The sequence below is a fragment of the Drosophila obscura genome, unplaced genomic scaffold (assembly GCF_018151105.1).
Source record: "Drosophila obscura isolate BZ-5 IFL unplaced genomic scaffold, ASM1815110v1 contig_1, whole genome shotgun sequence".
Lineage (NCBI taxonomy): Eukaryota > Metazoa > Arthropoda > Insecta > Diptera > Drosophilidae > Drosophila > Drosophila obscura.
This window is the reverse complement of record NW_024542679.1, coordinates 6,976,620-7,004,407: the sequence shown is the minus strand read 5'-3', so window position 1 is coordinate 7,004,407 and position 27,788 is coordinate 6,976,620. Positions and strand designations below refer to the sequence as shown.

General features: G+C 50.9%; 3 protein-coding genes and 1 long non-coding RNA gene across 7 annotated transcripts; all 4 read left to right on the top strand.

The window, feature by feature from the left end:
- The first annotated feature begins 4,342 nt into the window (after positions 1–4,342).
- Positions 4,343–20,770, top strand: LOC111076180 (glutamate transporter polyphemus). Of its 4 annotated transcripts, none has more exons than XM_041594933.1 (6): positions 4,343–4,380; positions 19,066–19,110; positions 19,200–19,350; positions 19,397–19,876; positions 19,943–20,121; positions 20,185–20,770. In XM_041594933.1, exons 1-6 carry the CDS (start codon positions 4,358–4,360, stop codon positions 20,714–20,716), a joined length of 1,410 nt encoding a protein of 469 aa, XP_041450867.1. In that variant the 5' UTR covers positions 4,343–4,357; the 3' UTR covers positions 20,717–20,770. The 4 variants fall into 4 exon arrangements, with proteins under 4 accessions (XP_041450867.1, XP_041450870.1, XP_041450871.1 ...); XM_041594936.1 differs by having other exon boundaries at positions 20,195–20,342; XM_041594937.1 differs by having other exon boundaries at positions 20,172–20,264.
- On the top strand, positions 12,714–13,953 carry LOC111076165 (acyl-CoA Delta12-desaturase). The gene has a single exon (XM_022369837.2). It carries the CDS (start codon positions 12,886–12,888, stop codon positions 13,951–13,953), a length of 1,068 nt encoding a protein of 355 aa, XP_022225529.1. The 5' UTR covers positions 12,714–12,885.
- LOC111076179 (proton-coupled amino acid transporter-like protein CG1139) lies at positions 16,856–18,917 on the top strand. The gene is made up of 8 exons (XM_022369856.2): positions 16,856–17,064; positions 17,144–17,200; positions 17,285–17,435; positions 17,494–17,615; positions 17,677–17,903; positions 17,966–18,096; positions 18,168–18,346; positions 18,417–18,917. The coding sequence occupies exons 1-8, from the start codon at positions 16,928–16,930 to the stop codon at positions 18,847–18,849; spliced, it is 1,437 nt and encodes a 478-aa protein (XP_022225548.1). The 5' UTR covers positions 16,856–16,927; the 3' UTR covers positions 18,850–18,917.
- A 3,919-nt stretch (positions 20,771–24,689) lies between the features above and the next one.
- Positions 24,690–27,490, top strand: LOC111076185. The gene is made up of 4 exons (XR_005968181.1): positions 24,690–24,793; positions 24,907–25,127; positions 25,219–25,302; positions 27,430–27,490. It is a non-coding gene; the product is annotated as an uncharacterized LOC111076185 (long non-coding RNA).
- Positions 27,491–27,788: the final 298 nt, after the last annotated feature.

The window sequence follows — 27,788 nt, the reverse complement described above, 5'->3', positions numbered from 1 at the left end:
AGGCACTCTCTTGCTCGCTCGCTCTCTCTCTCTCTGTGTGTGTGTGTGTGGGTGTGTGGACAAATGCCGGCAAAACAACTTCAGCCTGAACTTGAAATGAAATGCCGATGCAGAGAGCGAGTTCCGCTCTCTCGGGTGTTGCGCTCTTTTTCTGTGTGTGTGTGTGTGTGTGTGTGTGTGTGTGCCCGCCGCAGCTGCCGAATGCTGCTCGAGTGTTTGTGTATCTGTGTATCTGTGTGTTGACAAAACACACAAAAATAAAAAGAAGCAAAACAGCAGCAGCAGCGAAGGCGCAAAACCAAAAGCATGCCGCAGCAGCAGCAGCAGCAAACGGCAGCAGCAGCAGCAGTCGCGGGCTACAACAATACAATTTGTGAATGAACGAATAGTAGCCGCACCAATACTCGACCACTGTGCCACTCACACAGATACACACCGCGGTGTGTGTGTGTGCGGTGGTGTGCGTGGATTGTGGGCAGGGAAATAAAAACGAGACGCGAAACGCGTTTACGCGATTCGTACAGAAATTTTGTTGGTCGCGTGAACAAGCGGCCAGGGGCAGGCGGCAGCCAGCCGAATGTAGGTGTATGCAGATGTACATATGCTGTATCTGTGTGTGCTGTATGTGTGTGTGTGTGTGTGTGTGTGGGATGGGGTGTTGTGTAGGGGTTCCCTACATTCACACACAACTACAGCAATGAATGAATTATTGAAATTGAAATGAGAAGGCGACAAAAACCAAAATGGTGTAGGCCAAGTGGCCAAGAGACCGCACGGCCAAGAACGCGCCACGATCGGTAGACAGAAGGGGAGGGTGGGGAGAAACGATACAGCCAACACACAATCCAATCTGACAGATTGACACAACTGATTTGTTGATGAAGTCTGCTGCCCGTCTTGGCGACACTCTCCGCTCCACAGCTGCCTGCCCCCTCCCCCCCAACCACAACGAGTGCCTGCCTGTGTGGGGTGGTGGTGGCAGTGCTGCAGTTCCAAGTACATTTCAGTGTCACCGCCGCCAAATGCCTACGCGCCCTGCCAAAGAGCGAAGGCCTCGAGCACAATCACAGAGGCCAAAGGTAAAAGTTCTCTTCTTGAAGCGGCTCTGCAGCTGCAGGGGAATTTCAGTGAAAAGATTCCTTCAGGCTTTTGTATCCGAAATCTTCCCACGGTGCTGCGTCCCAGCATCGTCATCGTCATCATCGAGTCGCCCTCTCAGCCTCTGAGGCTCTATTGTGCTGCCGCGGCGGCCACCCCACATCAGCAGCAGCAGGCACCGCCGCCCGCCACCACCACCACCATCACCATCACCATCACCGCCCGAAGGACGAACCACCCCACCAGAGAACACAGAGATGAGATCCCGTTGTGTGCAGCAACCCCCGTAGTAGATTTTGGCGGGAAATCCGCCCGACGATCTCGTCTTGAGGCAAGTTTCTCAAACAAAAGGGCCAAGATCGCGGGGATTTTGTGGCCTGAGGCAACATCCACCCAAGGCAGCATGCCCACCCCTAGTGGCACAGCTTTACTCTTACCTGAGCCTCCTGCTGCTCCTTTTTTGGGCCTCCTCCTTCTACCTTTTGGCATGCCTCCTCCTCCTCCTCCTCCTCCTCCTGCCATTTCTTGTGCTGTGATTTCTACTCCTCCTCCTCCCTCCACCCAATCTCTGATTTAGCTCTGATTCAGCTCTGATTTCCCCCTCGAGGCGTAGCACTCTTCCCTTTTGGCCCTAGCGCTGGCCCTGGCATCGCGATGGGAGGGCGAAAACTGCGTTGCTGTCGTCGCCGTCGTCTTTGACTTTTTCCATTCATTAGAATCCAAGTCGAAACGAAACACAATTTTCAATTAAGCGCACGCAAAAAAAAAAAACAGGAAAAGAAGTGAAGCCGCGATTTGCATGTGCAACTGCAACAGCAACTGCTGCATCTGCCACAGCCACTGCAACTGACACTGCCCCTGCCACTGCGGCAATAACCATAAAAGCGAATGACATCGAGGTGACGCCAACAGCCAACAGAAGAGATAAGAGCAGCAGCTTCTGCCCGGGGTCAGGCGCCAATTAAAAAAAATCTAATTTGCATGCGCCTCAGAGGGGGCAGAGAGGGAGCGCGATTCCCACGGATAAGCAGCCAGATACTTCAGCTGGAGGAGACACGTGTAAAGCTTACAGATTTATTTGCAACAGCTGCAACAGCTACAGCTGAAACACAGTTAAGAAGTCCACTGGGCAGCGGATTTATGGGCCAAAACCAAAAACAAAACCAAAAATAAAGCTAAAATTTCGGATGAGAACTAATTAAATGGAAATGGAAAGAAAACACTTATAACACTTATCAGAGCTATCAGGAGTCAATCAATCTCTCTTGCTTGCCACACATTGAGTGATTGATGAATGGATGGATGAATGGATGGATGAATGGATGAATGGATGGATGATGATTGCAAAGTAAACACAATCAAATGAATTCAGTTATTATTTCGGCCATTAGGCAACGTTTATGGCCCCAAAAGTATGCTGCAATACGGGAATGCCATAACTAATCCCGGGGCCCCCCACCACCTTTTAGAAGCTTGTTTTAGCCATCTATCATAACCCGTCCCGCCTGCCACCCTGCGTCTCCTTCTCAGTCTGACTTCTGTGGATTGAGGTAAGCAATTAAGCGTTTTCTTGCTGCTCATTTTTCTCGCAAGTTTTTGGTTTTTTGGCACTGGAGAAGCCCACAGAGTGAAAGATCTTATCAAGGTACTTTGCACTTCCTCCAACACACAACAAAAGACACACTCAGAGATGGGGCGGAGAGATGGGGGAGACGACAAAACATGAGGCTGAAATCACGCGCACGCCCCAGAAATCTTCACCAAAAGATCTGCTGCCATGCTGCCATGCTGCCACGCTGCCAAGTGGAAGACAAATCTACAAATGATTTACCTACAGCGTTGTGGCACTTTTTTCTGAGGTTTATTTTTAGCTTCGGGTGTGTGCGTGGTGGGGAGTGGGGATTCATTTCATTCACAACTAAAAACTAAGCAAACACCGAAGACCCCAAACTTTGTTTTGTTGTCTTAATGAAAATCTCTCCGAAGAACGGAAGAGGAAGGTCGCCTGGCAAAAAAAAAGTTTAACGACATTCGGCCCCAGGGATGGGGCGTGCGTGCTCCCCCCCCCCCTCACCCCACCCCCCTTTTGTGTTTAATTGATTTTGCTGTTCGTTGGGTAAATGTTTATTGGCAGTCATTAAATTAAATCATTTTACCTCCCTACCCGCTCTCTGCCGCTGCTGCTGCCACTGCTGCTGCCACTGCCGCTGCCACTGCCGCTGCTACTGCCACTGTTCCTTTTGTTGTTGGTTCTGGCAAAGATTTTCCAATTGGCAACAGCATCCGCTGCAGCAGCAGCAGCAGCCGCAGCAGTGGCTCTGAGTGCCTCTGAGTGGCTCTGATGCTGCTGCTGTCTTTTTCAGCATTTTCTCACGTAGCTTAAATGGCTTAATAACCCAATCCCAATGCAACATTTTGTGGCCAAGCTTAAGTTGTTGGTAATCGGTTGCCACCCTCTCTCTCTCTGCCTCTACCTCCCTCTGACTCTTGCCCCCACCGTTTGGGGCAGTAACCCGCTTCCGGTCTGCGGACAGGCGGCCAGGCGGCCAGACGGCATGCGGTGGGGTGTCCGAGTCCCATGAATGGAAGGCCCACAGATTGAATGAATCAATGAATGGAGGCTATCGTGTGGTTTGTGTGTTAGAAATGCCATAAAAACATGCTGCAACAGCAGCATAAAATTGATTTGATTGCCACTCGTTTGTTGTGGCAGAACGATGATCAGAGAAGCAGAAGCAGAAGCTGCTGCTGCTGGAAGAAGCATCCTATACTACACCCGCCTGAGAGTCTGTCGCTCTGTGGCCCAAGCAGCAGCGTTGCCTCGTAAAACCTCAGATCCCAGATCCCAGATCCCAGTACCCAGTGCCCAGTGCCGGAGTCAGCTACCAGATGTAGGCCGAACCACTTTGATGAGAGCTTGATGGAGTCTCCGTCTCCAGTACACAGACGACTCCCAGCTTCAGATACAGATTGGGATTGAGATGGGGGATTGAGATGGAGGATTGAGATGGAGGGCATTGGAGGCCTTTGACTCAGAGCCCAAAGACTCTTCTCGGCCACATTTAGAGATTAACTGGTTTTATTGCTCGATTGGCTATAATATCTTTTATTTACGAGTCTCTCGGGCTAATTTGAATTTTCAACGTTTTCTTTTTCTACCTTTTTAGATGTGCTTTTGGCTCTGGGCTCTGGGCTCTTGGCAGTGGCTGCTGTGGCTGCTGTGCCTGTCGATCTGTGGGGCTGTGGCTGTGGCGTTTCTATGGTTTCCCACACTTTGAACAGGTGAATGGTTGATCATCATCCAGAAAGGTATTCATGTGAGTGTTTTGTGAAAGATATTTTTGATCGCATGATTGTTATATTTTTATTGGTAGAAGCAGCCGCCTCAATCGAACCAATACATCCATATCTATATATCTACATATCTATATGCATATGTATTTGTGTATTCATCGATTGAAATGCTTTAGTTTTGTTTTGTTTTGTTTTTTTTTGTTTTGTTGGCTGGCTGCCGTCGTGTGTGTTTTTCTATTCCGTGTGTCGTTTATGATTTTAAGCTCATTTCTCCACTCGAATGCCCACTCAGCCCACTCTCCTTCCCCTTTCACTCTTTGAGCATTTAATGGTTTAATTTTTATGTGAATAAACAGTTAATATTATGCCAAGTGGCAAAAGGTAGCTGTGCCGGGCTCTGGCTCTGGCTCTGGCTCCCCGTTCTTGTGGGAGTCGCCTTGGGGCGGATACATAATTTATGCCACACACACACCGAAAAAACTATGCAAATGGAAAGACTTAGGCAGCGAACTTGCACCCAAAAACGAGGCTTCTGAATCTAATGATGTTGTAGCCGTGTTTATACGCGGATTAAAGTTCCGTCTGCTTCCTCAATTCCTTTGGGGGACACCACCAATGCCACACAATGAAAACTCACTACCGAAGAAGCTCTTAGGGAATTTTCCCAGAGGCAGCTGCAAAGCTTTTTTTTTCGGTTTTGTGTTTTGTTGTTGCCTTTACAGAAATTCCCAAATTGCGCAGCGTTTCAACAAACAACCAAAAAAAAAACACACACACAAAAAGTTATAGTTAAAAATGGAAGCAGCTGCGCGCTGTCTTCTACTCCTGCTCCTGGCGGTTGCTGCTATTGTCCTCTTTTTGTTTGCTGCAGAGGGAGGAAGATGGTCCCAGGGCTGGATTTTGGGGTGGCGGTAGGAGGAACCAAAGGAGCAGCCGCTGCCGCAGCCGTTTTCGTAGGCTGTCAATCCTGTTCATTTTGGGGTGGTGTGGCGTAGGATCATCGTAGGCAGGCAGGCAGGAAGGAAGGATCACGATCAGGATTGCTTCTTAAGTGCGCAGTTTCCTTCAGGAATACTCAAGGGGTGGTGTTGGTGTTGGTGGTGCTGCTGCTGCTGCTGCTGGGGTGGGGTGGGGTGCGGGTCATAACTCGTTTTCCCAAAATGGACAAGGGCAGCTGTAAGACAATTTCGCAGCCGCGTGACACAATGATAAATAGATTCTGGCAATATTCACCCGCCGCCATTACCCCCCCACCCTAACCACTCCTAACTGATTCTCTCTCTCTCTCCCTCTCTCTCTCTCTCTCTCTTGCTCTCTCTCTTGCTCTCTCTCTTGCTCTCCGTATATATTTATGTCATTAAATTTAAGCATTTTCGTTTAGGCCATTGAGTTGCGTCTGCCAACCTGTGATTAAGTTTTGGCCCTCGACTGTCTCGTCTTTGCTGTTTCGCGTTGGGGCTGCTGCTGCTGCTGCTGTGGCAATTGCATGCCACAGCTAATAGTTGCAGGCTCCTCTCTCTGCCCTCTGTCTCTGGCTCTGCCCCTGCCTCTACCCCTGCCCCTGCGAAATTCATATGAAATTATAAACGTTTTAGTTTTATTGTGCGTTCGTTCTGTCCGGAATCGCAGTTTTGAGTCCCCCGACCAGACCAGAGTCCGAATGCGAATGCGAATCGGAGAGTCGGAGGCGGTGGCGGTGGCGGTGGCGAATGGCGAATGGGGAATGAAGCTGAAGTTGAAGCCCCCATAGCAGTGATAAATGTTTCCTACGCCGAGGTATTTCACCCGCGGCATTAACTGGCTGTAGCTGTAGCTGTAGCTGTGGCAGCCACAAATGGATGTGGCAGCGGGAATCATACAAATGCAAATTTAATTGTAGTTTGCCGCATCGCATCTCCCAGTGGCATCCACAATCCGCAACACAACACACACATCTCAGGGCTCGCTCCTTCTGCAAATGAATGCTTTCAGCATGGCACGCAATTTAAGTGGGCGGATGGTGGCCGCAGGGCATGGGGCATACACACATACCGAAAAAAAAACAAAAACAAAAAACAAAAACGAATTCATTTGAATTTCTTTAAATGTTTCGTTTCGACGTGTCCCGTGTCTCGTGTCTCTGTTTCGGTTTCTGTCTCTGTCTCCGCCTAACGGTAGTTAGTGGCATCCAGCTCCTCCCCCTACTGCTGCTGCTGCTGCTGCTGCTGCTGCATCCTCATCCTGCTACGCCTCCAATCTAATCTGCCGCTGCTGCCGCTGCTGCCGCTGCTGCTGCTGCTGCTGATTCTGGGGCAAGTTTTTCAGCGTCTGGCGGGGCATCATCGATAATAGGGGCACCGCAGAGAGAGAGACCAAATGGAGAGCACACGCAATGCCACTTCTCCTTGGAGATCTGTGTGTGGCGTCTCGCATATGTCAGACTGCTTGCTGCACTTGTTCCCTGTGTTGCAACATGCCCTCACCGCCCTCCCCCGCCCTGCTCAACCACTCTATCCTAATTGCAATTGCAATTAGAATCGAAATTACCCACACAGATGGCTGCGGCTGCGGCTGCTGCTGCTGCTACATTTCTGACACCTTTTCCGCTTTTCCTCTTCTGCCTCGACGGTTAACCGCAACATTCGAGCTGAGCTCCTTTTCCATTTGCCTGTGGCTCGTGCAGGGCCAACTCGGTCAGCCCTGTCAGCTGTTCCCTTCACAGATTTTCCTCGGAGGCGACTTCTGTTTTTGTTTTGTTTTTCGCGCCAACGACTTCTCAAGTCGATCGCCTCATGCCTCGGATCCCGCACAACAGCTGGCTGGAAGATGCCATGCCGCTGCATCTACTCCTCATCCTCATCTGCAGCGCAAACAAAGGTTTTGCCTGTTTGCCAAGAGGTCAATAATCCCAGCAGAAGCCACCCTAAAAAAGGAGGGAGAGCAGAGCAGAGAAGAAGGGAAACCCTGTGACGCCGCGGAGGAGGAGATGCACATATGTAGGTGGAGAATTTCATGCAGAAATATTTGCCTAAAAAGAGGAAAGGCAGTACTGCCCCCTTCCCTGGGGAATCTCTCCAAGTGCTACACAAGTTTGCGCCAATTTGTAGTTTAAATTCAGCTCTTGGAACTCCTAGGACTCTTCCTTCGCCCTGGAAAACCTTCAGCAGTTTCCTGCCCCTGCGAAAAGTCGTCTCTTTGAATTGCCACAATCGCATCTGAGATTTCCCCGCGTGATTCGATCTGTTTCTGATGTCATTAGCGTTGCATACAAATAGGCAACATTCGAGTGACACATGCGGGTGCGCCTCAGAGGAGAGCTAAGAAACGCTCCTGTAAGGGATGACTGCCGACAAATCTGAGAGAATCAAAGACGCTGACACAGAGCAGTAGGTAGAGCGTAGGTAGCAAGCGAAAGGTAGGAAATTAGATGTTATTGTATAAGGAAAGACACCGGGCCGTGGATAATAATAACAATAATGTGGCAGAGGGGGCAGAGCGCGCGCGCCAAGAGCCAACAGCCAACAGCCAACGGCCAACGGCAGGGGAACAGGAACAGCTGAGATCTCAGATCTGAGTTCTGCAGAGGATGCCCTTAAGGATGGCAATGAGATAAATCTCAGGTGCTGGTGCGGGGGTGTGTTGAGCTCCTGTTTCTGTTTCTGTTGCTGCTGCTGCTTCCTTTTCTTCCCCATGGAATCACTGCAATTTGTAGCACGTGGCCTCATTTGGCGCCCTTTTTTTTCCTCTCTGTGTGGCAGACAAATTATTTAAAGGGCTACGCGACACGAAACGACACGAAAGAAATTTGGAAAGAGTTGCTGAAAGCGGAGATTGATCCGGGTATTGAATTTCAGATATCGGTGGCTTCTTCTTCTGTCCCTGTCCCTGTCCCTGCTTAGCGGAGCATACAATGTTGCACCCACACGAGTGGCAGTGGCAGTGGCAGCCACCGGAAGGAGGCCTCGCAGGGGCTTCGCAGGAAGCTTGTGGACGGACGGATGGACGGATGGATGGATGGATGGGATATCTGCATACGAGAAAGCAGCACCCAAAGCCCAACGAGAGGAGAGTGCAGACGCGAGGCAGTGCAACAGCAGCAAGAGGCATACGGGTGCAGTGGCTGTGGCAGTGGCAGTGGCTGTGGCATTAGGCATGTGGCATGTGGCAGCTATATTCAGCCCAAGCCCAAACACGGTTATAATTGGCCCAAGGCTGCAACAATTTATCAACGCCGATTGCCATTTGTGTTGACAACTAACATAGTGGACACACGGCAGACGGACACATTCGGACACACTCGGACACTGGGACGTGCCACCGATGGCCACTGTGTGGCAGTGTTGCAGTGTGGCAGCAGCATGGAGACAGACCCTGTCCAGAGATCTCTAGTTTTGTGGCATGAAGCGTGTTGATTTCGCACTTTACAACTTGTAAAAGCCAAAGGCAGTGCCAGCCTCCTGCCACACAGCCACACAGCGACGCTGCCACGCTGCCACACTGCAACTGCAGTTCGCTCAATGATTATTATTTATTTAATAATCAAGCAACGAGGAGTCATGGAAAATGGTCAGCAATTGTCGTTAGTGAATGCCACTGATGCTGATGCTTGCCACTGCCAGTTGCCACTGCCAGTTGCCAGTTGCCTGCCACTAATTGTGCACGAAAAGCTGCAACAGCAGCAGCAGCAGCAGCAGCCGTAGCAGAATTTATTACATTTCAATTATGTATATGGGCAAATGTTGCCACAACCAATTGGCAGCGCATAAATCATGGTGGAGACTACTCCCAGTTCGTCTCGCCACCAATCTCTGGAAGTCTTTCTGTCAAATTAGCAAGCGAGCAACATGCCCCATTAGCAGTGGCAGCAGCAGCAGCAACTGCTACTATTTGTGGCATATGGCAGGCAGGCTGGCAGGCAGGCAGCACTCTTCCGGCTAATCATTTTCCTACACCTTAAGTGGGATGTTGCTTTTGCTGCAGCAGCCAGCAACATTTTCGAAGCTTTGCAGCAGCCTTCAGGGAACTCCCTTTCCCATGAGTTTTCCAGGCTAAAGCCCCAGCAGCAGCAGCAGCCACAGCCACTCCACCAGGCTGCACAGCAATGCGTGTGGTCCTGCTGCTGCTGCTGCCCCCACTTCCCTCACTAAGTTGCAACTTTTCGTCGTTGCAGCGCGCATAAATCGTGTGAAATATCGCATTTCGCGCATTTTCGCTGCGTGTTAACGAGTGTCACATAGTCTAAAGGAGCTGGCAAAGGGAAGGGAATCGTTTGCTGGGCTGCACTCTGTGCACTCGGTGCTGGCTGGAACTTGCTTGTGGCGGCAAGTGCTGGTGGGACTCGGTTGTCTGCTCTATGCATTTGCATATTGACAGCGCGGTGTGATAATGCTGTTGACATTGATATAGCCTCCAAAAGTCTGCTGTTGCTGCTGCTGCTGCTGCTGCTGGCCAGTGCCCCACCGCTGCCGCCTGTGCAGACTGTGACTGTGCGACAGATTGTTGTGGCGACTCTTGTTGCGACTATTGTTGCTGGTTGCTGGTTGCTTGTTGCTGGCAGTTGCAACTGCTTGCTGGCTGCTGCTGCTGCTGCTGCAACGCCCACAAAACAATTGACAGTCGACAACATGCGGCAAGTCTCAACAGCAACAAGTAAAAAGGAACAGCAACGGCAACGACGGCAACGGCAACAGTGGAGGCCTGCAGAATCTGATAAAGCTGCGGCTGTTGCGCATGCGCATGTTGCACGCCTACAAAATCATGTTGCATGTCAGTTGAGCGAGCGTTTTTGCCTCAAAATATGTGTGTACTACAGGCAACAGTGTGTGGCAGGGTGCAGGGTGCTGGGCAGGGCATGGAGCAGGGTGCAGGGCTGGGCTGGGCTGGTTGCATGTCAGCTATGAGGTTGCCCCCTCATCTACAATTCTGCAATGATTTTGCGCCAAGTATTGCTTTTCAAGGCCGCCTTCAGGCTACCCGACTTGTGGGAAGGGGCCGGAAAATATCGAATTTCCAGAGCAGAGATTTTCTGCTGCTGCTGCCGCTGCTGCTGCTGCTGCTGCTGCTGTTGGGCGGCAATTGACTCTTAAAAAACGCTGACAACTTACAATGCTGCGCAGCAGGAACATGTTGGCCGCGTTGACAAATTGGCGGCATGTTGCATATAGAAGAGCTCCCATCCCAACCGCCGTGCGGATCGATCCACAACAGAGCCCCAGCAGATTGCAACGGAAATTGGAAATTACCGCGAAATGGTTCGAAAAACAAAAACAAAAAGAAACCAGAGCAAACGCCCACCAAAAAAAAAAAGAAGAAAGGAAAAAGGAAAAAGAATGTAAAGCCCCAATCGAAGCTGCAAGTCGATGCTGCAGCCGAAACTGAAGATGTGGCAGGGCAGGGCAAGGCAAGGATTGGGTGCTTTGGTGCAGCCAACTAATAATCGCATAATACACGTTCCAGGCTAATGATTAACCTTGCATCATTATCGCTCCAAGATCTCTGTCTCTCCCACTCTCCCCTCTGCTGCTGCCTCGCATGCCCCAATCTTTTTTTGTTGCTGCTGTTGCTGCTGCCCCATCGAAAATTAGCTGCTGTTTCTGCAGAAGCTCTTCCGATAGGATGGGGGCGTGCAGCAGCGTCCCGACAGGAGGGGCAGGGCAGGACTCTACAAAGCATCCTGCACTTTTACTCTGCGCTTCCATTCAAGATCTTTGAAGCCCCTGCCCCACAGGTACGTACGTACCACCGATTGGGGCATGGTGGTAGGAGGTAGGCGGTAGCTGGATGATGCCCCCAAGCCAAGAGATGCCTGCAATCTGGCTTTATTTTATGCGCAGAGCGCGCTTAAAAATGCAGTCAACGTCTCCTCCCTGGATGGGGCGCAGACGGAGACAGGAACCTGCCGCTTAGGCGAATGCCTCACGGGCCCCAAAAAGGCAAACGGCCCGACAACAGCAGCAGCAGCAGCAGCAGCAGCAGTGGCAGCAACAAATGGCATTAAAAACAAGTGAATGAAGCTATCGAAGTTTTTGATACCCTCGAAAGTGGAGTATTTCTGTGGCAGAGATGGAGGGGGAATCATCGCAAAGGACAGCTCTCATAGGGGTGCAGCTTCGTGGGTAAAGAAGTCCCATGGATGTGGAAATATTACTCGCATATGGAATATTCCAATACATTTAGAATAAAATGGAAATTAACTTTGAAAATATTTTAAAGAAATTTCTAAAGAGAAACATTAAAGTCTCCAGCGATTATTGCCATGGAATATAGTCAGCCGATCTGGGAAGAGCCATAATACCCCCCAGTGAAAGGGTATCAGCGGAGGCAGAAAGAGGCAGGGAGGGAGAATCCAGTGCATCCTCCCACTTTTTGCTGCTGCCTCAAGATGCGGCCTATTATGTAGTTGTTGCCGCTGTTGCTGCTGCTTCTGCTGCTGTTGCTGCTGTTTCTGCTGCTTCTGCTGCTGCTGCTGCTGTTGTTCCCCAATCATTAAATGCGTTTTTCATACAGGAGTTTTTTTATGCGGGAGTTTTGAGGCGGCTGCTGCTGCTGTGCGATTCCTGATTTATGAAGCAGCAAATGAGTTGCGCGAAAGGAGGGGAGCGCGGAGCGAGGGGTGCGAAACGAGAAACGAGAACAAGGAATCGGAATACACAGAATGCAGAGCACACATGGGGAATGGGGTATGGGGAATGAGGAATGAGTGTATATCAAATAAGTATACACCCACACTTCCGGCTGTAAATTGAATTGAGGACGTGGCACTTAGAGAGAGCAAGAGAGTGAGAGAGGGGGTGGGGGATGGTGGTCAAGGAATGTTGTACCCCATGTTGCCTGCCTGGCTGCCTGAATCGTAATTATGCGCATGTTGCTTTCCACGTTTTGTGGCCAAACATCAAAGTGGCACACAGACGACAGACGACAGAAGACAGAAGACACTGACGACAAATCGTTGAAAGTTACAGTTTAAGTTGCTGCCTGCAAACATTAGCAGCAGCAGCAGCAGCAGCAACAGTTTGCTGCCAATCACCGCTGCCAGCAGCAGCAGCCAGCAACAGCAGCAACCAGCAACCAGAAGCTGCAGATAATCAGAATTCCAGCCAGATTTTCACCTGTTGCCGCAGCCGCTCTTGACATGTGCCGCACATGCCGCGCGGCCATTTGTCTGCAGCACTTTAATGATGCGCCACCACTGCCACAGCCACAGCCACAGCCACTGTCGACTGGCATCTGACTGAAACTGCAACAGTCAGTCAAATAGCTGTCCCATTGCACCGCAGCAGCGTAGCACCGTAGCACCGTAGCAGCGTATCACCGTTCCTGGCAATCTATGCGCATAGTTTAGCATTATGTAGTTCCTACTTGCAAATTTCCGGATCGAATTGCGGAACGCCGGACACTACTTCGGACCGAGGTCCGGAAATATCCGCCCACTTGGCGCATACACTTTTGAATATCGTGTGAATTTCGCTATAAGTAGATGTGTGGACGGCAGCAAGCGCCCAGTTTGCAAGTGCAATGACACCCAATAGCCACGACACAGGGACCACGAGAGTGCTCTTCGCGGGCGACACCGCCAGCGGGGCAGCGAGTGCGATCCGGGGCCCCGATCCGAACCACAAGCTGAAGCTGGCCTGGCTCAACATTACGCTGTTCACGATTATCCATGCGTCCGCGGTGTACGGCCTGTGGCTGCTCCTCACCGCCGCCAAGTGGCAGACATTTCTGCTCTTCCCGGTGGCCCTGGTGCTGACCATTCTGGGGATATCCGGCGGCGCCCATCGCCTGTGGGCACACCGCACGTTCAAGGCCAACACGCCGCTGCGGCTGATCTTCATGTTCCTGAACACGCTGGCCTTCCAGGATGCCGTCTACTACTGGGCGCGCGACCATCGGCTGCACCACAAGTACTCGGAGACGGACGCCGATCCGTACAACTCGCAGCGCGGCTGGTTCTTCTCGCACATCGGCTGGCTGTGCTGCAGGAAGCATCCGGACGTGACGACCAAGGGCCGCGAGATCGATCTCTCGGACCTGCGCAACGACAAGCTGGTGATGTTCCAGAAGAAGCACTACCTAATACTCATGCCCATTGTCTGCTTCCTGCTGCCCACCGTCCTGCCGATGTACTACTGGGGCGAGTCCCTCAACTGTGCGTGGCACTGCTTCACCCTGCTGCGGTGGTGCGCCAGCCTCAATATCGTCTGGCTGGTGAACAGCTCCGCGCACATGTACGGCAAGCGGCCGTACGACAAGAACATTGCGCCCACGAACGAGGCGTTCCTGATTTGGTTCCGGGTGGGCGAGGGCTACCACAACTACCATCACGTCTACCCCTGGGACTACAAGAGCGCCGAGCTGGGCAAGTATTCGCGGGATGCCACCACCTACTTCATCGATTTCTTTGCCCGCATTGGCTGGGCCTACGACCTCAAGAGCGTCTCCACGGAGGTGCTCCGCCAAAGGATCAAGCGCACGGGCGATGGCACCCATCCCGTCTGGGGCTGGGGCGACAAGGAGCAGCCGCAGGAGGATATTGACAGCACAACCATCACGCACAGGCGCACTGCCAATGCCGCCAGCTGAATGGAATATTGGAATCCTTAAATCTAGTGGCAGTATTTGTGGCGCCTTTCCTTTCTTAATTTTCCTTAAATAAAACGAGAAGGATCGTGTGAGTCGCTTCTGGGGACGCGACTCCACTTATACCCGTGCTCAGAACTGTGCCTTGGTTACGTTTCAGAGTTCCGGTTTTCTCAAAATTCCTTATAAAATCCCCGATAGCAGATTTACTAAAACCAATTTTGGCGCTTATTTCACGGAGACTTAAGTTTTCCGATCTCAAAGCCAATATAGCACCTTTATCACTTTCAGTCATTTGCGGCATGTTTCACTGTTTTATTTTTTGTTTCACATAAAAAGCTTAGGGAAAGAAAACCTCGGCGGCGAAGTAAAACTAAATACTTAATAGATAATATGAAACGAGAAGGAACGTGTGAGTCGCTTCTGGGGACGCGACTCTACTTATACCCGTACTCAGTCATTATATACATTTTTGAGCATGATTTTTTAGAATTAAAAAAAAAAATTTACATTTTACATTTTTTTGCTACATTTGTTATCTACATCTCATCTACAATGTCTATTCTACATCTAACATGTAGTTTGTACAAGTACCATTTAGATTCTACATCTCCTCCGCTAGGGGTTGCTCGCGCACTGAACGCGGCAGAGTGTGCGAGCGAGAAGGAAAATGAGTTGCGTTGTCTAGGTCGGGAGGGGGAGGGGAAGCAACTGAAAATTAATTTCTTCATTTTGGCTATAATTATGATCCGATCTGATTCAAATTTGGCAGTCTGGTAGATATGGACATTCTCTACGATACTGCGTTTTTAGTTTTATCGTATCTTTAAAATTGTGCCTGCCACAGATTTTCGTCCTTTGTTTTTGCTACACTTGTAGCAGTGTGATATCACATGAGTCTGGAAACCAAATTTGGTTTCTCTAGCTCTTATAGTCTCTGAGATCCAGGCGCTCATCAAGACGGACGGACGGACAGACGGACAGACGGACAGTCGGACAGACGGACAGACGGACGGACAGACGGACATGGCTATATAGACTCGGCTATTGATGCTGATCAAGAATATATATACTTTATGGGGTCGGAAACGTTTCCTTCTCTGCGTTGCACACATCCACTTTTACCACAAATCTAATATACCCCTTAACTCTTTTTTGAGTACGAGTATAAAAAGATCCAAACAGTTTTAAGCTTTCTTACATATTCCACGCAGCTTCAAAGTTGGCATATTGAGGCCATAAGTAGGTGTCCGGATTTCTTTGTCCGCTACTGTACATCTACATCTACAATGTATATTTTACATCTAACATGTAGATTATTTAGATTCTACATCTCCTCCGCTAGGGCTTGCTCGCGCACTGAACGCGGCAGAGTGTGCGAGCGAGAAAGCGAATGAGTAGCGTGTTTCATGCAGGCGGAGACGGGGGGAAGCAACTGAAAATGACTTTCTTCATTTTGGCTATAATTATGATCCGATCTGATTCAGATTCGGCAATCTGGTAGATATGGTCCTTCTCTACGATACTGCGTTTTTAGTTTTATCGTATCTTTAAAAATGTGCCTGCCACAGATTTTCGTTCTTTGTGGTACACTTGTAGCAGTGGGATATCACATGAGTCTGGAAACAAAATTTGGTTGCCCTAGCTCTTATAGTCTCTGAGATTAAGCGTTCAACAAGACAGACAGACAGACAGACAGACGGACAGACAGACGGACAGACAGACATGGCTCTATCGACTCGGCTATTGATGCTGATCAAGAATATATATATACTTTATGGGGTCGGAAACGTTTCCTTCTCTGCGTTGCACACATCCACTTTTACCACAAATCTAATATACCCCTTAACTCTTTTTTGAGTACGGGTATACAAACTGCACCGAAATGGTGCACCCTCCATTGATTGCTGGAGCCGCTCTTGCAGCTATGATATTAACACAGGTGTTCCCACCGATCGACACGCAATAGAACACCTCTCCAGCTCTGCACCTCTCTCTCTCTAGACGAAGCCAAAGCGAGTGGGAAAATAGCCAACGAAATGGAAAAGCAAACAAATCTAAGAGATTGACTTCTGGCCCCCCACTTCGATTCGTACTTGTCACTGCTGCGGCTCTGTGGAAAGCGCGAAAATTTGCATTTTCGATTCGGCAAAGCGCAGGCAAAAGCATAAGCAAAAGCAAAGTATAGGAAAGGAAAGGCAAAGGTGCCAGCAGCACACAGCGGGGGACTATCGGCCCCACACAATGACCAGAGAGAGAGAGAGACTAGTGACCAGCGACCGGAGACCGGAGACCAGCGACCAGTGACTGTGGCCTTAACTAGAAACTGTAGTTTGTTTCTTTTTTTTTTATTTATTTATTTATAGAATTTATGGGCAAGTGGCATTTGAGAAATGCCCCAGCCACTGCCACACTAATTAGTTTGTATCGCCACAGCGAAACAGAGCGGCAGAGAGAGAGACAGAGACACGACACAGAGAGCAAGAGGAAGGATGGAGGCTGCGAAGGAAGGCTGCTTCAGGCAGTGGCATAATTTAGGTAGCAAATTCCTTGGCCACAGCCTAGAGAACGCCCCCACACAGAAAACCGCAACGAGGAGCGGGGGGGGACTGTGCTTGATTTCCTGGAAAGAGACCATGGCTTTGGGCCATGCTAATATCTCAAGACGAGAGATCGAGAGACAGAGAGACAGAGACCCTTCCTTCCTGGAAGCTGGCCAACACAGATTCCAAAGATCACTACATAACCCGAGGGAAAGCCACCACTGCCTCGTCAACACATTTGCATAATTGGACAGAGAGAGAGAGAGAGGGAGAGAGCGATCGATCGATCGATCGATCGTAGAGAGAGAGAGTAGTCGGGGCGCTGAATGTTCGTTTTGTTTTTATGATTATAAGATTTCAATTTTAAGAACTGAAATCACCACAGAGAGAGAGAGAGAGAGAGAGAGTGGGAGAGAGAGTAAGAGAGAGAGAGAATGATGTCGCAGCAGCAGTCGCAAAGTAAGATGCGCGGGCGTCGCCATCGGCTGGCCATCAGAATGGATCCGGAGCTCAAGCGGAAACTGCTGCCCTTGCATGTGCGTGCCTTGGGCATGGTTGAACGGAGCCTGGGGTGAGCTGCACAGAGATCTATACGGAGTAGAGCCCCCTCTGCCAATGGATTTAATCTGGCCTGCCCCCCAACCCAACAGATCCCCCTTGGCCTATGAGGCGCAGGTGCTGCGACCCGATGTGGAGAACACAATGACGTGAGAAGTAGCACACACTCCATCCCAGAGTGTCTGTTGTGTCCACCCACCTGCCGCTCTTTAATCTGCCGTTTTCAACCGCAGGGATCTGGAGACGTTCATCAATCTGGTGAAGTGTGCCTTTGGCACGGGCTGCCTGGCCATGCCGCGAGCCTTCTCCAATGCCGGCTGGGTCATTGGTCTGGGTGCCACCGTTCTGATTGGCTTCATTGTGGTGTATGCCATGCATGTGCTGGTAGGTAGTGCCCCCACTTTGCAGTTCTAGCAGTTCCAAGTGCCATTCCATCATTCAGTTGAATGACATCCAACGTCTGTGCAGACGCCATCGCGTGGCAGTGCTCAGCTACAAGGAGACCATGGAATTGGCCCTACTCGATGGACCCACATGGCTGCACTCCATGAGCCAGCCCCTGGGGTTAGTTCCATGAATCTGTCGCCCTATTCCATCTATATCTGTATATGTCTTGATTCCTCAGCTACTTGGTGGACGTATTGATGTGTGCCTATCATTTCGGTGTGGACTGCGTCTACATTGTGTTTATAGCCAAGAATCTCAAGTTCCTGGGCGATCTGCATCTCCGTTCGATGGATCTGCGTCTCTATATGGCACTGCTGACCCTCCCGCTGATGCTCACGTTCCTCGTGCGGAATCTCAGGTATCTGGTGCCGTTCACTGTCATCGCCAATATCCTGATAGTCGGCAGTGGGTGTTGCAACCACATTGCATCCTTGGACCAACGTTTTTATTGCCACATTTTGCTCTAGGTTTTGGCATCATTCTGTGGTATCTGCTACAGGATTTGCCCAGCCTGCAGGAACTGCAGGCCACACAGCACTGGACGCAGTTTCCCCTCTTCTTTGGCACGGTTCTGTTTGCCATCGAATCCCTCGGAGTTGTAGGACATCCATTTCGGCAGTTTTCCATGCCACTCGCAGCACTCATTTGTGGTTGGTTTTCCCCCCTTAGATCTTGGCGCTGCAACGCAGCATGCGGCACCCGGAGAACTTTCTGGGCTCCTGCGGGATACTCAATCAGGCCATGGTCCTAGTGGTTCTCTTCTATGCGGTGTTTGGGTTCTTTGGCTACTGGCACTACGGCGATGAGACGGCCAATTCCATTCTGCACAACCTGCCACCCAATGAAACGTAAGTTGCAGAGAGAGAGAGAGCGAGAGAGAGTTCCCCTTACATATGCTCATCCTTCTTTGTCCTGCAGCCTGCCACAGTGTGTGATGGCAATGTTTGCCCTGGCCATGTTCTTCAGCTACGCTCTGCAGGGCTACGTCACCGTGGACATCATCTGGCGGGGATACATGCAACCGAAGCTGGAGGAGAACGTCGCCACCGGGCGCACCGTGGAGTATCTGGTGCGCTGTGCCCTCGTGATTGCCTCTGTGCTGGTGGCCATTGGCTATCCGGACTTTGGGCTGCTGCTCTCCTTTGTGGGCTCCTTCTGCCTCGCCCAGCTGGGGCTCATCTTTCCGGGAATCGTGAACATGTGTGTGCTGTACAGCCAGGGCTATGGCTGGGGCAGGCTCCTGCTCTGGCGATCCCTCCTCTTCCTTGTGCTGGGCTTCTGTGGCGGCATCACGGGCACGGTCATCTCCCTGCGGGAACTGAATGAAGGCTATCCCAAAGGGCGGCGATGACAGCGACGACACTGTGCTCCCACAAGTATCCCCTTATTTATCCATCACTATACATTGTTTTGTTTTGTTCTGTTTCTACTCCACAAATAAAAAGTGTAAATTTCATTTGTTCGAATTCCAAATGGCCGACAGGTAGAACATCCAACTGGGCCTTCTTCTTCAACGTTTCGATCTCGTTGGTCTAACCTTTCTCTCCTTCCGCTCTTCCAATTGCAGTGCCTACAATCCCTACGAGAATCGCAATGTGGAAGTGCCAATGTCGTAAGAAATCAGTGCTCTGACAACCCCACTCCCCCACTTTCCCACACTCCAAACTGCACTAAGAATCTTCCCTCTCCCCTCCCTACCAGAAATGTGGGCGCCTTTGTGTCGCTGCTCAAGTGTGTGATTGGAACGGGAATCCTTGCGCTGCCCCTGGCCTTTGCCTACACGGGTTGGCTCAATGGGGGCATACTGCTCATTCTGATTACGATACTGCTGATCCATGGCATCACGCTGCTGGTAAGTAAACCCAATCCTCAGTCGATCCTTCGATAACTGTTTGCAGATCATTTGCATGGTGGAGTCGGCCCGTAGGCAGGAGCAGGGCTACTGCAACTTTCCCGATACGATGGTGTACGCGTTCAACCAGGGCCCCAATTGGTGCCGATACTGCGCCAGGGCCTCGGGCTTCCTGGTCGACGGAGTGCTGGCCTTCTCCCACTACGGCGTGTGCGTCGTGTATATCGTGTTTGTGTCGGTCAATATCAAGCAGCTGTCGGACTACTACATCAAGGTGATGGACCTGTGGATCTTCATACTGTTTGTCGGGATGCTGTCGATACCGCTGTTCCTCATCCGCCATCTGAAGTATCTGGTGCCCTTCAATCTGGCCGCCAACATTGTGATGTATCTGGGCTTTGTGCTGATCTTCTACTACCTGTTCCAGAATCTGCCAGCCCTCTCGGAGCGTGAGGCATTCAGCGAGCCCTCCAAGCTGCCGCTCTTCTTTGGCATTGCCCTGTTCTCCGTGAGCTCTGTGGGAGTGGTAGGTGATACCAGACCACACTCTACTTCTGCCTAATCCTTGTGCCTACCCCCCCCTGCCCGCTAGATGCTCGCCATTGAGTCGAAGATGGCCCATCCGGAGAAGTACATCGGATGGTTTGGCGTACTCAATCTGGCCTCCGTTGTGGTCGTCATCTCGTACCTGATCTTTGCCATCATGGGCTACTGGCGCTATGGGGAGACCGTGCACGGCAGCGTCACCCTCGATCTGCCCAACGACGAAATGTGAGTGCAGCCCCACAGATCGCGCCACAAAATCTCCATCTCCCAAGTAGTAATCCCCGATAGACCCGCGCAGGTGTCCAAGGCCTTCATCAGCATGGCCGTCTTCCTCACGTATCCGCTGTCCGGCTATGTGACCATTGACATCATCATCAATCACTATCTGAACCGGAATGGGCAGCTGAAGCATCCGCATCGCATCGAGTACATTGTCCGGCTGTGCTTCGTCCTGGTGTGCACCGTCAATGCGGTGGCGTTCCCCAATCTGGGGCCACTGCTGGCCCTCGTCGGGGCATTCACCATCTCGCTGCTGAACCTCATCTTTCCGGCCTGCATCGACATGTGCCTCAACTACCATGCCCCCTACACCTACGGCAAGTTGCGCTGGAAGCTCGTCAAGAACATTCTGATTGTCATCATTGGCGCTTTGATCCTGGTGTACGGCTGCATCCTGGCCATCATGGACATGATCAAGGAGTACGGCGGCGGCAGCAAGAAGACCACCACTCTACCCGTGTCGAACAGCACTGTGGCTGCCACTGCGACCACTGCTGCTGCTGTTGCAGCACGTTTTTGGGCAGGAGACTCGAACGATTAAAGAGTTTGCAGCTCTCCTTGCAAGACATTCATCTGGGGGCGCCATTCGCAAATGTTAAAGGTCAAGTGCAACACTCCACCCACTGGGCAGGCAGGCAGACAGGCAGACAGATAGGCAGAGACAGAGGCAGTCTTGTGTCTGCAGGTGCCACAGCAGACCATTATCGATGACGTTGTTGCATTGGCATTGGCATTGGCATCGGCATCGTCATTGGCCGGTAATTCCCTCATTAGGTGGCCAAGAGTCTGGAAGCTGGACGTCTGGCAGCCTGGCTGCCTGGCAGCCTGGCATGGGGCATGTGGCATCTGGCATGTGGCATGCAACCTGCTCTCGAGCCTGTTTTCCTGTGGCAGTGTCTGGTGGCACTCGTCAGCCCACTTAACGATGTGCTCCGGAATTTATGCCGATATGGTAATGCATCTCTACGCTGGGACTTGCCTCTGCGACTCGGGACTCTGGACTCGGAGTCGTCTCCGGCTCACGCTCGCCCGCTGCCCACTGCCGACTGCTCGCTGCCCGCTGCCTGCTGGCTGCCTCATTATGCCATTGATGGACTGCAGTTGAGCATTTGGATTGCGTAATTTATTGTTTTGGGTCTTTTGGCTTGATAAACTGGTGTTGCCGCTGCCGCTGCCGCTGCCGCTGCTGCCCATGCCCCATGCCCCATGCCTGCCCTGCCCCACAGTCCATCGATTCGGATTCCCGATGCCACTGACAATCCCGACATCACCAAAAACGGTCAACGGGGTCCAGTCCGCCGTTCGACATTTGTTTGCGGTGTTTGCTGTCTGTCCATCTGTCTGTCTGCTTGTCTGTATGTTTGTCTGTCTGTCTGCCTGTCATTTGTGTGGCATTTTTTGCCAACGCCTCCCGACAAATCTCACTTTCCGCCCGCCAATGTCCGCCATCAAATCCGCCGGGGAATTGTGTGGATCGTCGCTTCTGGTGCACTGGTGTACTGGTATCTGTGGCACTGTATCGTTTATGGCTCTAATTAGCTACGCAGGCAGCATGCAAAGCGCAGCAAAAAGCTGATGCGATCTCTCCACCGCCTCGGCACCACTCCTGCACTCCACTCCGGGCTTTTTGGCCTAATGATTTCCACTGAATTGTGTGTGTGTGTGTGTGTTGCAACACGTGTGCTGGCATCGCATCGCATCACATCGAATCCCTCTCCCAGCAGCTTTGGCCTGCGTGGAGTTCAAGAGGTTAAGCAGCAGAAGAGAGGAGCGTTCTGCGTACGACGACTGCAACGACGACTGCGACTGTGATTGCAACAAAAGTGCAACAAATCATCTCCCGTAGCTCCCCACACCCCACTACCAGCTCGCAGCTCGCAGCTCGCAGCTCCAGGTTCATATTTTCGTGGAGGGGGAGAGGGAGAGGGAGATCTCTTCGAGGCAACCAATTTGTGTTCCGTTGCTTTGCCGTTTGTATAAATCAATTGGCAATGAGACGATGCGATGCGATGCGATGCTGGGGACTGGGTACTTGGGATTCTCCTTCTCTTGCTTCTCTTGCTTCTCCTGCTTCTTCTTGGAGACGCGACAACCCGCTGTGCGGTGTCTATTGGCATGGCCATCCTATAAATCGCTCCCCCCCTCTGCCACTGCCACTGCCCCTGCCCCACTCTCACTCTCTCTCTCTCTCTGTCTCCTCTAATGCGTTATGTGTGTTTTGGACTATGATTTTTCCACTTGTTTCGTGGTTCGTAGTGCGTGTGCCTGTGCCTGTGTCTGTGTCCGTGTCCGTGATTGGTCTATAAATTATTGGGTTTATTGCAGCCCAAAGGGTATTCCAACTGCAACTCCACCTCCGCCCCCGTTGCTGAGACACTGATGGATTACTCACGGGGGCCGGCCAGCTCCTTATCAGCCACTCCCACTCCCTCGCCCTCGCCCGTCCTGTAAATATTTGCTTCCTTTCAGATATACATACATACATATGTACATATGTATGTACTTGAGAGTGTTTCTGATGTATTTGCCCCGCGACTTTACTTTCAATTTCGATTTCAATTTCCAGATCCACAGCAACGGCAACACGACACGTCGGAATTTGAGTTCGATTTTTGTTAAAATATTTGCACAACTTAAGGGTCAGCCACAAACAAACTGAGGTTCGGGAGGGAGCAGGGGGAGCAAGCGATAAAGGCCTTGACCTGTGGCGAGGCCTCTGCTGGAAAGGGAGATCCTCCCAACAGGGAACACAAGTAGGACCCAAGGCTCTGCATTTCAGCCATAAATGAATGGCTGAATGGCTGAATGACTGACTGACTGACTGACTGACTGAATGAATGAATGAATGCTTGCCCCAAAATCTCGTGTCTATCTATGACACAAATGCCAACCCAATCCCAGTGGCAAGTTCTGTTGCAGCAACAGTAAACTGCAACATGGCACAACGGCAACAGTAATAATATCGGCGGCATTAATATTAATTAAATAAACGTTAATTCAGCGCATTAATGCGTAATAAATAATGCTCTTTTGAGGCAAAAATTAATGCATAAAACGCTACTTATCGCTGCCCGATTGCACCGATGGAGCGATGGAGCGATGGGGCGATGGAGCGATGGGGCGATGGAGCGATGGACCGATGCCGCCGCCACGCCACGCCACGCCACGCCACGCACTTATCTGTGTCAACACAGAGAGCTGCCACATGGAAGGGGCCAAAGCCTGACAAACGCATTGTCAATAGCCTATAGATCCGCCTCTGGTCTGCATCGGAGTTGGAGTTGCAGTTGGAGCTGCAGTTGAAGCTGCAAACTGAATGCTGGAGTCAGAGTCAGAGTTTGGCATCGTTGTCGTCGTCGTTGGTTGGTTGGTTGGTTGGCGCGTTGCAATTACATGTCTGTGACAAGAATTTTAAATGAAAATCGCTGCGTAGTGCACTGGACAAATGATTCAAACTTTCGCATTACGTGTGGAAAATGTTTAAAACTGCAGAGAGCCGCAGAGCCAGAGCCAGAGCCGCAGAGCCACAGACTACTCGGATTCGATCTCAATGGAGGCAGGCGCCATGCTCCATGCCAGGCCAAGCCAAGCTGTGTGTCCGAGTCCGAGTACGAGTACGAGTCCGTGCTTTTTGTGCGCTTTGCATGCCCAAGGAGCGGAGGAGCGCCGCTGGCGACGCGACGCATGAAATTAGAAAGGCATTATTGCAAATCTCCCGCTTTATTTATCAGCAATTTGTCAGCAAGTGTGCTGTGCGGCACGGATTAAAGTGGCAGGCCGCCACTGTCGCCTCGTCTGTTGCCTTTCTAATGCAATGCAATTGACACGGGCGAGTGTGTGCGCTGCATCTACGCACAAAATTACTCGGGGAAATCAAGCACTCCATCCAGACTCAGTATATAGAGAGGATACAGAGTACACCCCCTGTCTCTCTCTCTCTCTCTCTCTTTCTCTCTCTGTCTGTGGGTCAAGTGCATTCGTTAATGAACTCTGAGGGTAACCAGCGACCCACGCCACTGGCCGCCAGCTGATTTATGGCCCAGGCACAGCAGCAACAGCAGCAGCAACAGCAACATTAGAACTCATTCGCTGGCCAACTATTCTGGAGATCTTGGAGCACAGCAGAGTAGAGCAGAGCAGAGTGGAGTGGAGTGGAGTGGAGTGGAATGGAGTGAAGTAAAGTGAAGTATAGCCCTTTTGCCAGTTAACAAATAACATCAACTTATTTAATAAAGTTTCAATCCAGGCGCACCGACTGGACTGCTGCGGAGTGGAGACCAGAGCGAGGAACACAGCTACCGTGCTGGGACGAGGACTGCAACTGCAACTGCGAGTGCGACTGTGGATGCCTGACTACAACAGGGACTGGAATTGGGACTGGGACTGGGACTGGGAGCGAGGCGGGACAGTTGTGGAGGCTGCAGGCGCAGCCACAATAAATCATCACATCGAAGGAAGGAAGGAAGGCTAGTGGCTAGAGGTGGTGGTGGTGGTGGCGGTGAGCAGTGTGGCGGGGGCAGACGGGTACGAGTAACTGCGGCCAAGTTATGTGGCTTCATTGTGGACAGAATGAACGCTTTTAAGCAGACAATTGCAGCCTGGGGCGCAGCCACAACAGGTAGGCGATGAAGGAAGAGGAGTCTCCGTCCATGGACGGCAGTCTGCAATGGTCTGAGGGAGGAGTAGACTCTCTCACTCTCTCTCTCTCTCTCTCTGTCTCTCTCTCTCTAGAGAGTGCCACGCACCTCCCACTACCCCTGGCTATTGTTTGCTCTCGTTCCTCCGACACAGCCGAAGGACTGGAGCTTGCCACAGATTTTCGTAGGCCGCACTGCGGGCATAAATCATTTGGGCCTGCTGCTGCTGCTCCCCAGCGCCTCCTCCACTGGCAACTTGCAACTTACAACGTGCAACTTGCTGCAATATGAGTTAATTTCTAGAGCCTGGATCAGGTAAGGAGTTTTTGCGTATTTGTCAACTGCAAATTACAACGTTTTTTTTTTTATATGTTTCCCACACAAACTGTGTGCCTCTCGTTCGCAGAGATCTCTGGGCCAGGAATGGACTCCACTGCACTGCCCTCCCCTCCCCGCCCCACAGACTGAACTGAACATTGGACACTGGTGTGTACGTATCGCTTGTGGGGCGACACAATATGTGGGTGGATGTGGCATATTTATGGCTCGCCTGCCATTATAAATTTTCTATTAACCTGCCCCCTAGGCTCGTTGAGATTTGCATTGAATGCTGGCAGTGTTTGTGTGTCTCTATCTCTCTCTCTCTCTGTCTTTCTGTCTCTCTGTTTGTCTGTCTGTCTGTCTGGTGATAGCGCATTATCTGTTTAAGGCTTTAATTTTATTTTTGTGTTGCCAAAAATGTACGCAAAATAAGTGCGCGAGCAGCGCCTTCTATGGGTTATGGAAGTCACAGTCAGAGTCCCTGCCACAGCTACGCTACGGACCTGCCCCCCCACCTCCACCAAGCCACTGCATGTGGATGGGGGGTTCGCTTTGCATGCAATTGACTTGAATGAGGAAAAGTGGATGGGCATCGCTGGTGCTGCTGCTGGTGCTGCTTTTGCTTCTGCATCTCATTGAACCCCGACAAATTGGTCATAATTTTAAGCAACTAATCCCAATAAACATGGCCCAAACATTGTGCCACTGACATTAAGCTGCCAGCTATATGGGCGACTGGACTGCACTGGACTGGACTGCCTCTCGACTGCTTTCGGGGACTGCTACGACTTACGGTCCCAGTAAGCCAAGTAAGTAGCCAACTAATAAAATGCCATTTATCTGTGCATCGATCAGTCGAGAGCCGAGAGCCCATGGCCACTGCCACTGCCACTACCACAGGCAGAGGTACAGGCACTGGCACAGGTGGATAGGGGATAGGCGGAAGCGGAATGGCCATAAACTTGGCCATAGAAATCGAAGCGAAACGAATCGATTTTGCCAGCAGTCAAACATAAATTGCAGATGAACAGGAGTTCAAATCGAAAACGAACGCCCGTGGGGGGGGATTTATGCGACGAGTCAATGACTAGACAAAGGTTAATCAGATGGGTCATCAAAGCGGCCACTGCCCACTGCCCGCTGGAGGATCATAGATACCCGCCGATAGATACACTTGCCACTTGCCACCCGATGGACGCCTGCTTGTGATATGCGACCCAGAGAGAAAGTATAACACGTGAAAGGTGCACATGCATGCCGCAACCCATAGCCTACAGTCCACAGTCCACAGCCCACGCATGGTCAATCAGTGGCTCTCTGATTGGGTTCACACGCTGCCCCTTATCGATGAGTGTGCGTGTGTGTGTGTGTGGATGGGGCACGAACTTTAAACTCTCGCTGGGCAAACAGTAATTTTTCAATTGTGCACACACTCAAGCAACACCAACACCAACCTCATATTGCGTCACAATGCAAAACGCTTATCGCCGCAGTAAAATATCTTATGGATGCGGTCTGGCTATGGCTATGGCTATGGCTCTCGTTCTCTGGCCCTTGAATGTTGTGGCGTTGGCTGTGTGTTATCTGTGGGTGTAATTTTCTCACGGTTCAGTTTTCAGTTGGACGCGCGGGATTGAATTGCGTTTGCACATTTCCCTTTTCGTGTTTTTATTGCTCGCTCGCTCGCTCGCCTGCTCCCCGGCTACCCGGCTCCTCGTTTGCCTTTTCGCCAACACTTTTTGTGGGTGATTACGATTGCGGGAGGAGGAGGAAGGCCAGAGCCCAAAGCCCAGAGAACGAAGAACGGAGCACGGAGCTGCGAGCGAGCACCTGGATAAATATCTTATCTTCCGTCGACTTGAGTTCGCATTGGGTTTCCTACGCTTCCTCGCTGCTCTTTCGTGTCGTATCGTATCGTATCGTATCATATCGCTTCTGCTTTCAGCGCCTCATATCACATATTAATTTGGGAGTAGCGTGGGAAAGCAAAGCTCGCGAATTGTTGCCAATTCGCATGCGAACTGACTGTTGTTCCTCCGCTATCGCCGCTATCAAGTGTTTGGATTGTTTGCCCAGTGTGCGCAAACAAACATTCGGCCACAGCAAATCTTCTGCCGCCGCCGAGTAGGCGTTGGGAAATGTCAACAAGGGCTCAAGGTCCCCAAGGTCTCCCCTTAGCCACATGCTTTGAAATAGATTCCGAAGAAATATATTCAAATCCAACTAAACAACATAAATAAAAACTTTGATCTGCAGTTAAAGGCCATAACAACTTTCTCATTTTATTTCTTTCTAGTAAGTCCCGTGCCCCATGGAGTTTGGTGGAACCTGGCAGCCCCCTGCAGTCGCCAAATGTAGTAAATGTATTCATAGACTGTCTCTTCTGCCAATCTAATGTCTGCAATTCCATTTCAGAGGCAATATTACTTCCTGTTTGAATGGATCAGCGCTGCCTGCATGATATCGCCAAGGAGCCTGGGCATCGGCGACGATGATAACTAGACAGCCCTGCAGCCCCATGCAATTTGTGTTCCAATCGCTCAAAAAACAGCCTTTTTTATTTACTATTATTATTTTTAATTCGCATTTTTGTACATTTCTAATTATGTTATATCCATAATATTGTTATTAAAACAATATGTACACTGATACATA

Coding starts and splice junctions, on each gene's coding strand:
- LOC111076180 (XM_041594933.1), top strand. CDS start 4,358: ATGGTTTCCCACACTTTGAACAG. Junction 19,111..19,199: donor AATGTGGAAGTGCCAATGTC/GTAAGAAATCAG, acceptor CCTCCCTACCAG/AAATGTGGGCGCCTTTGTGT. Junction 19,877..19,942: donor CCGTGAGCTCTGTGGGAGTG/GTAGGTGATACC, acceptor CCTGCCCGCTAG/ATGCTCGCCATTGAGTCGAA.
- LOC111076179 (XM_022369856.2), top strand. CDS start 16,928: ATGATGTCGCAGCAGCAGTCGCAAAGTAAGATGCGCGGGCGTCGCCAT. Junction 17,201..17,284: donor GATGTGGAGAACACAATGAC/GTGAGAAGTAGC, acceptor TTTCAACCGCAG/GGATCTGGAGACGTTCATCA. Junction 17,436..17,493: donor TGTATGCCATGCATGTGCTG/GTAGGTAGTGCC, acceptor TCCATCATTCAG/TTGAATGACATCCAACGTCT.
- LOC111076165 (XM_022369837.2), top strand. CDS start 12,886: ATGACACCCAATAGCCACGACACAGGGACCACGAGAGTGCTCTTCGCG.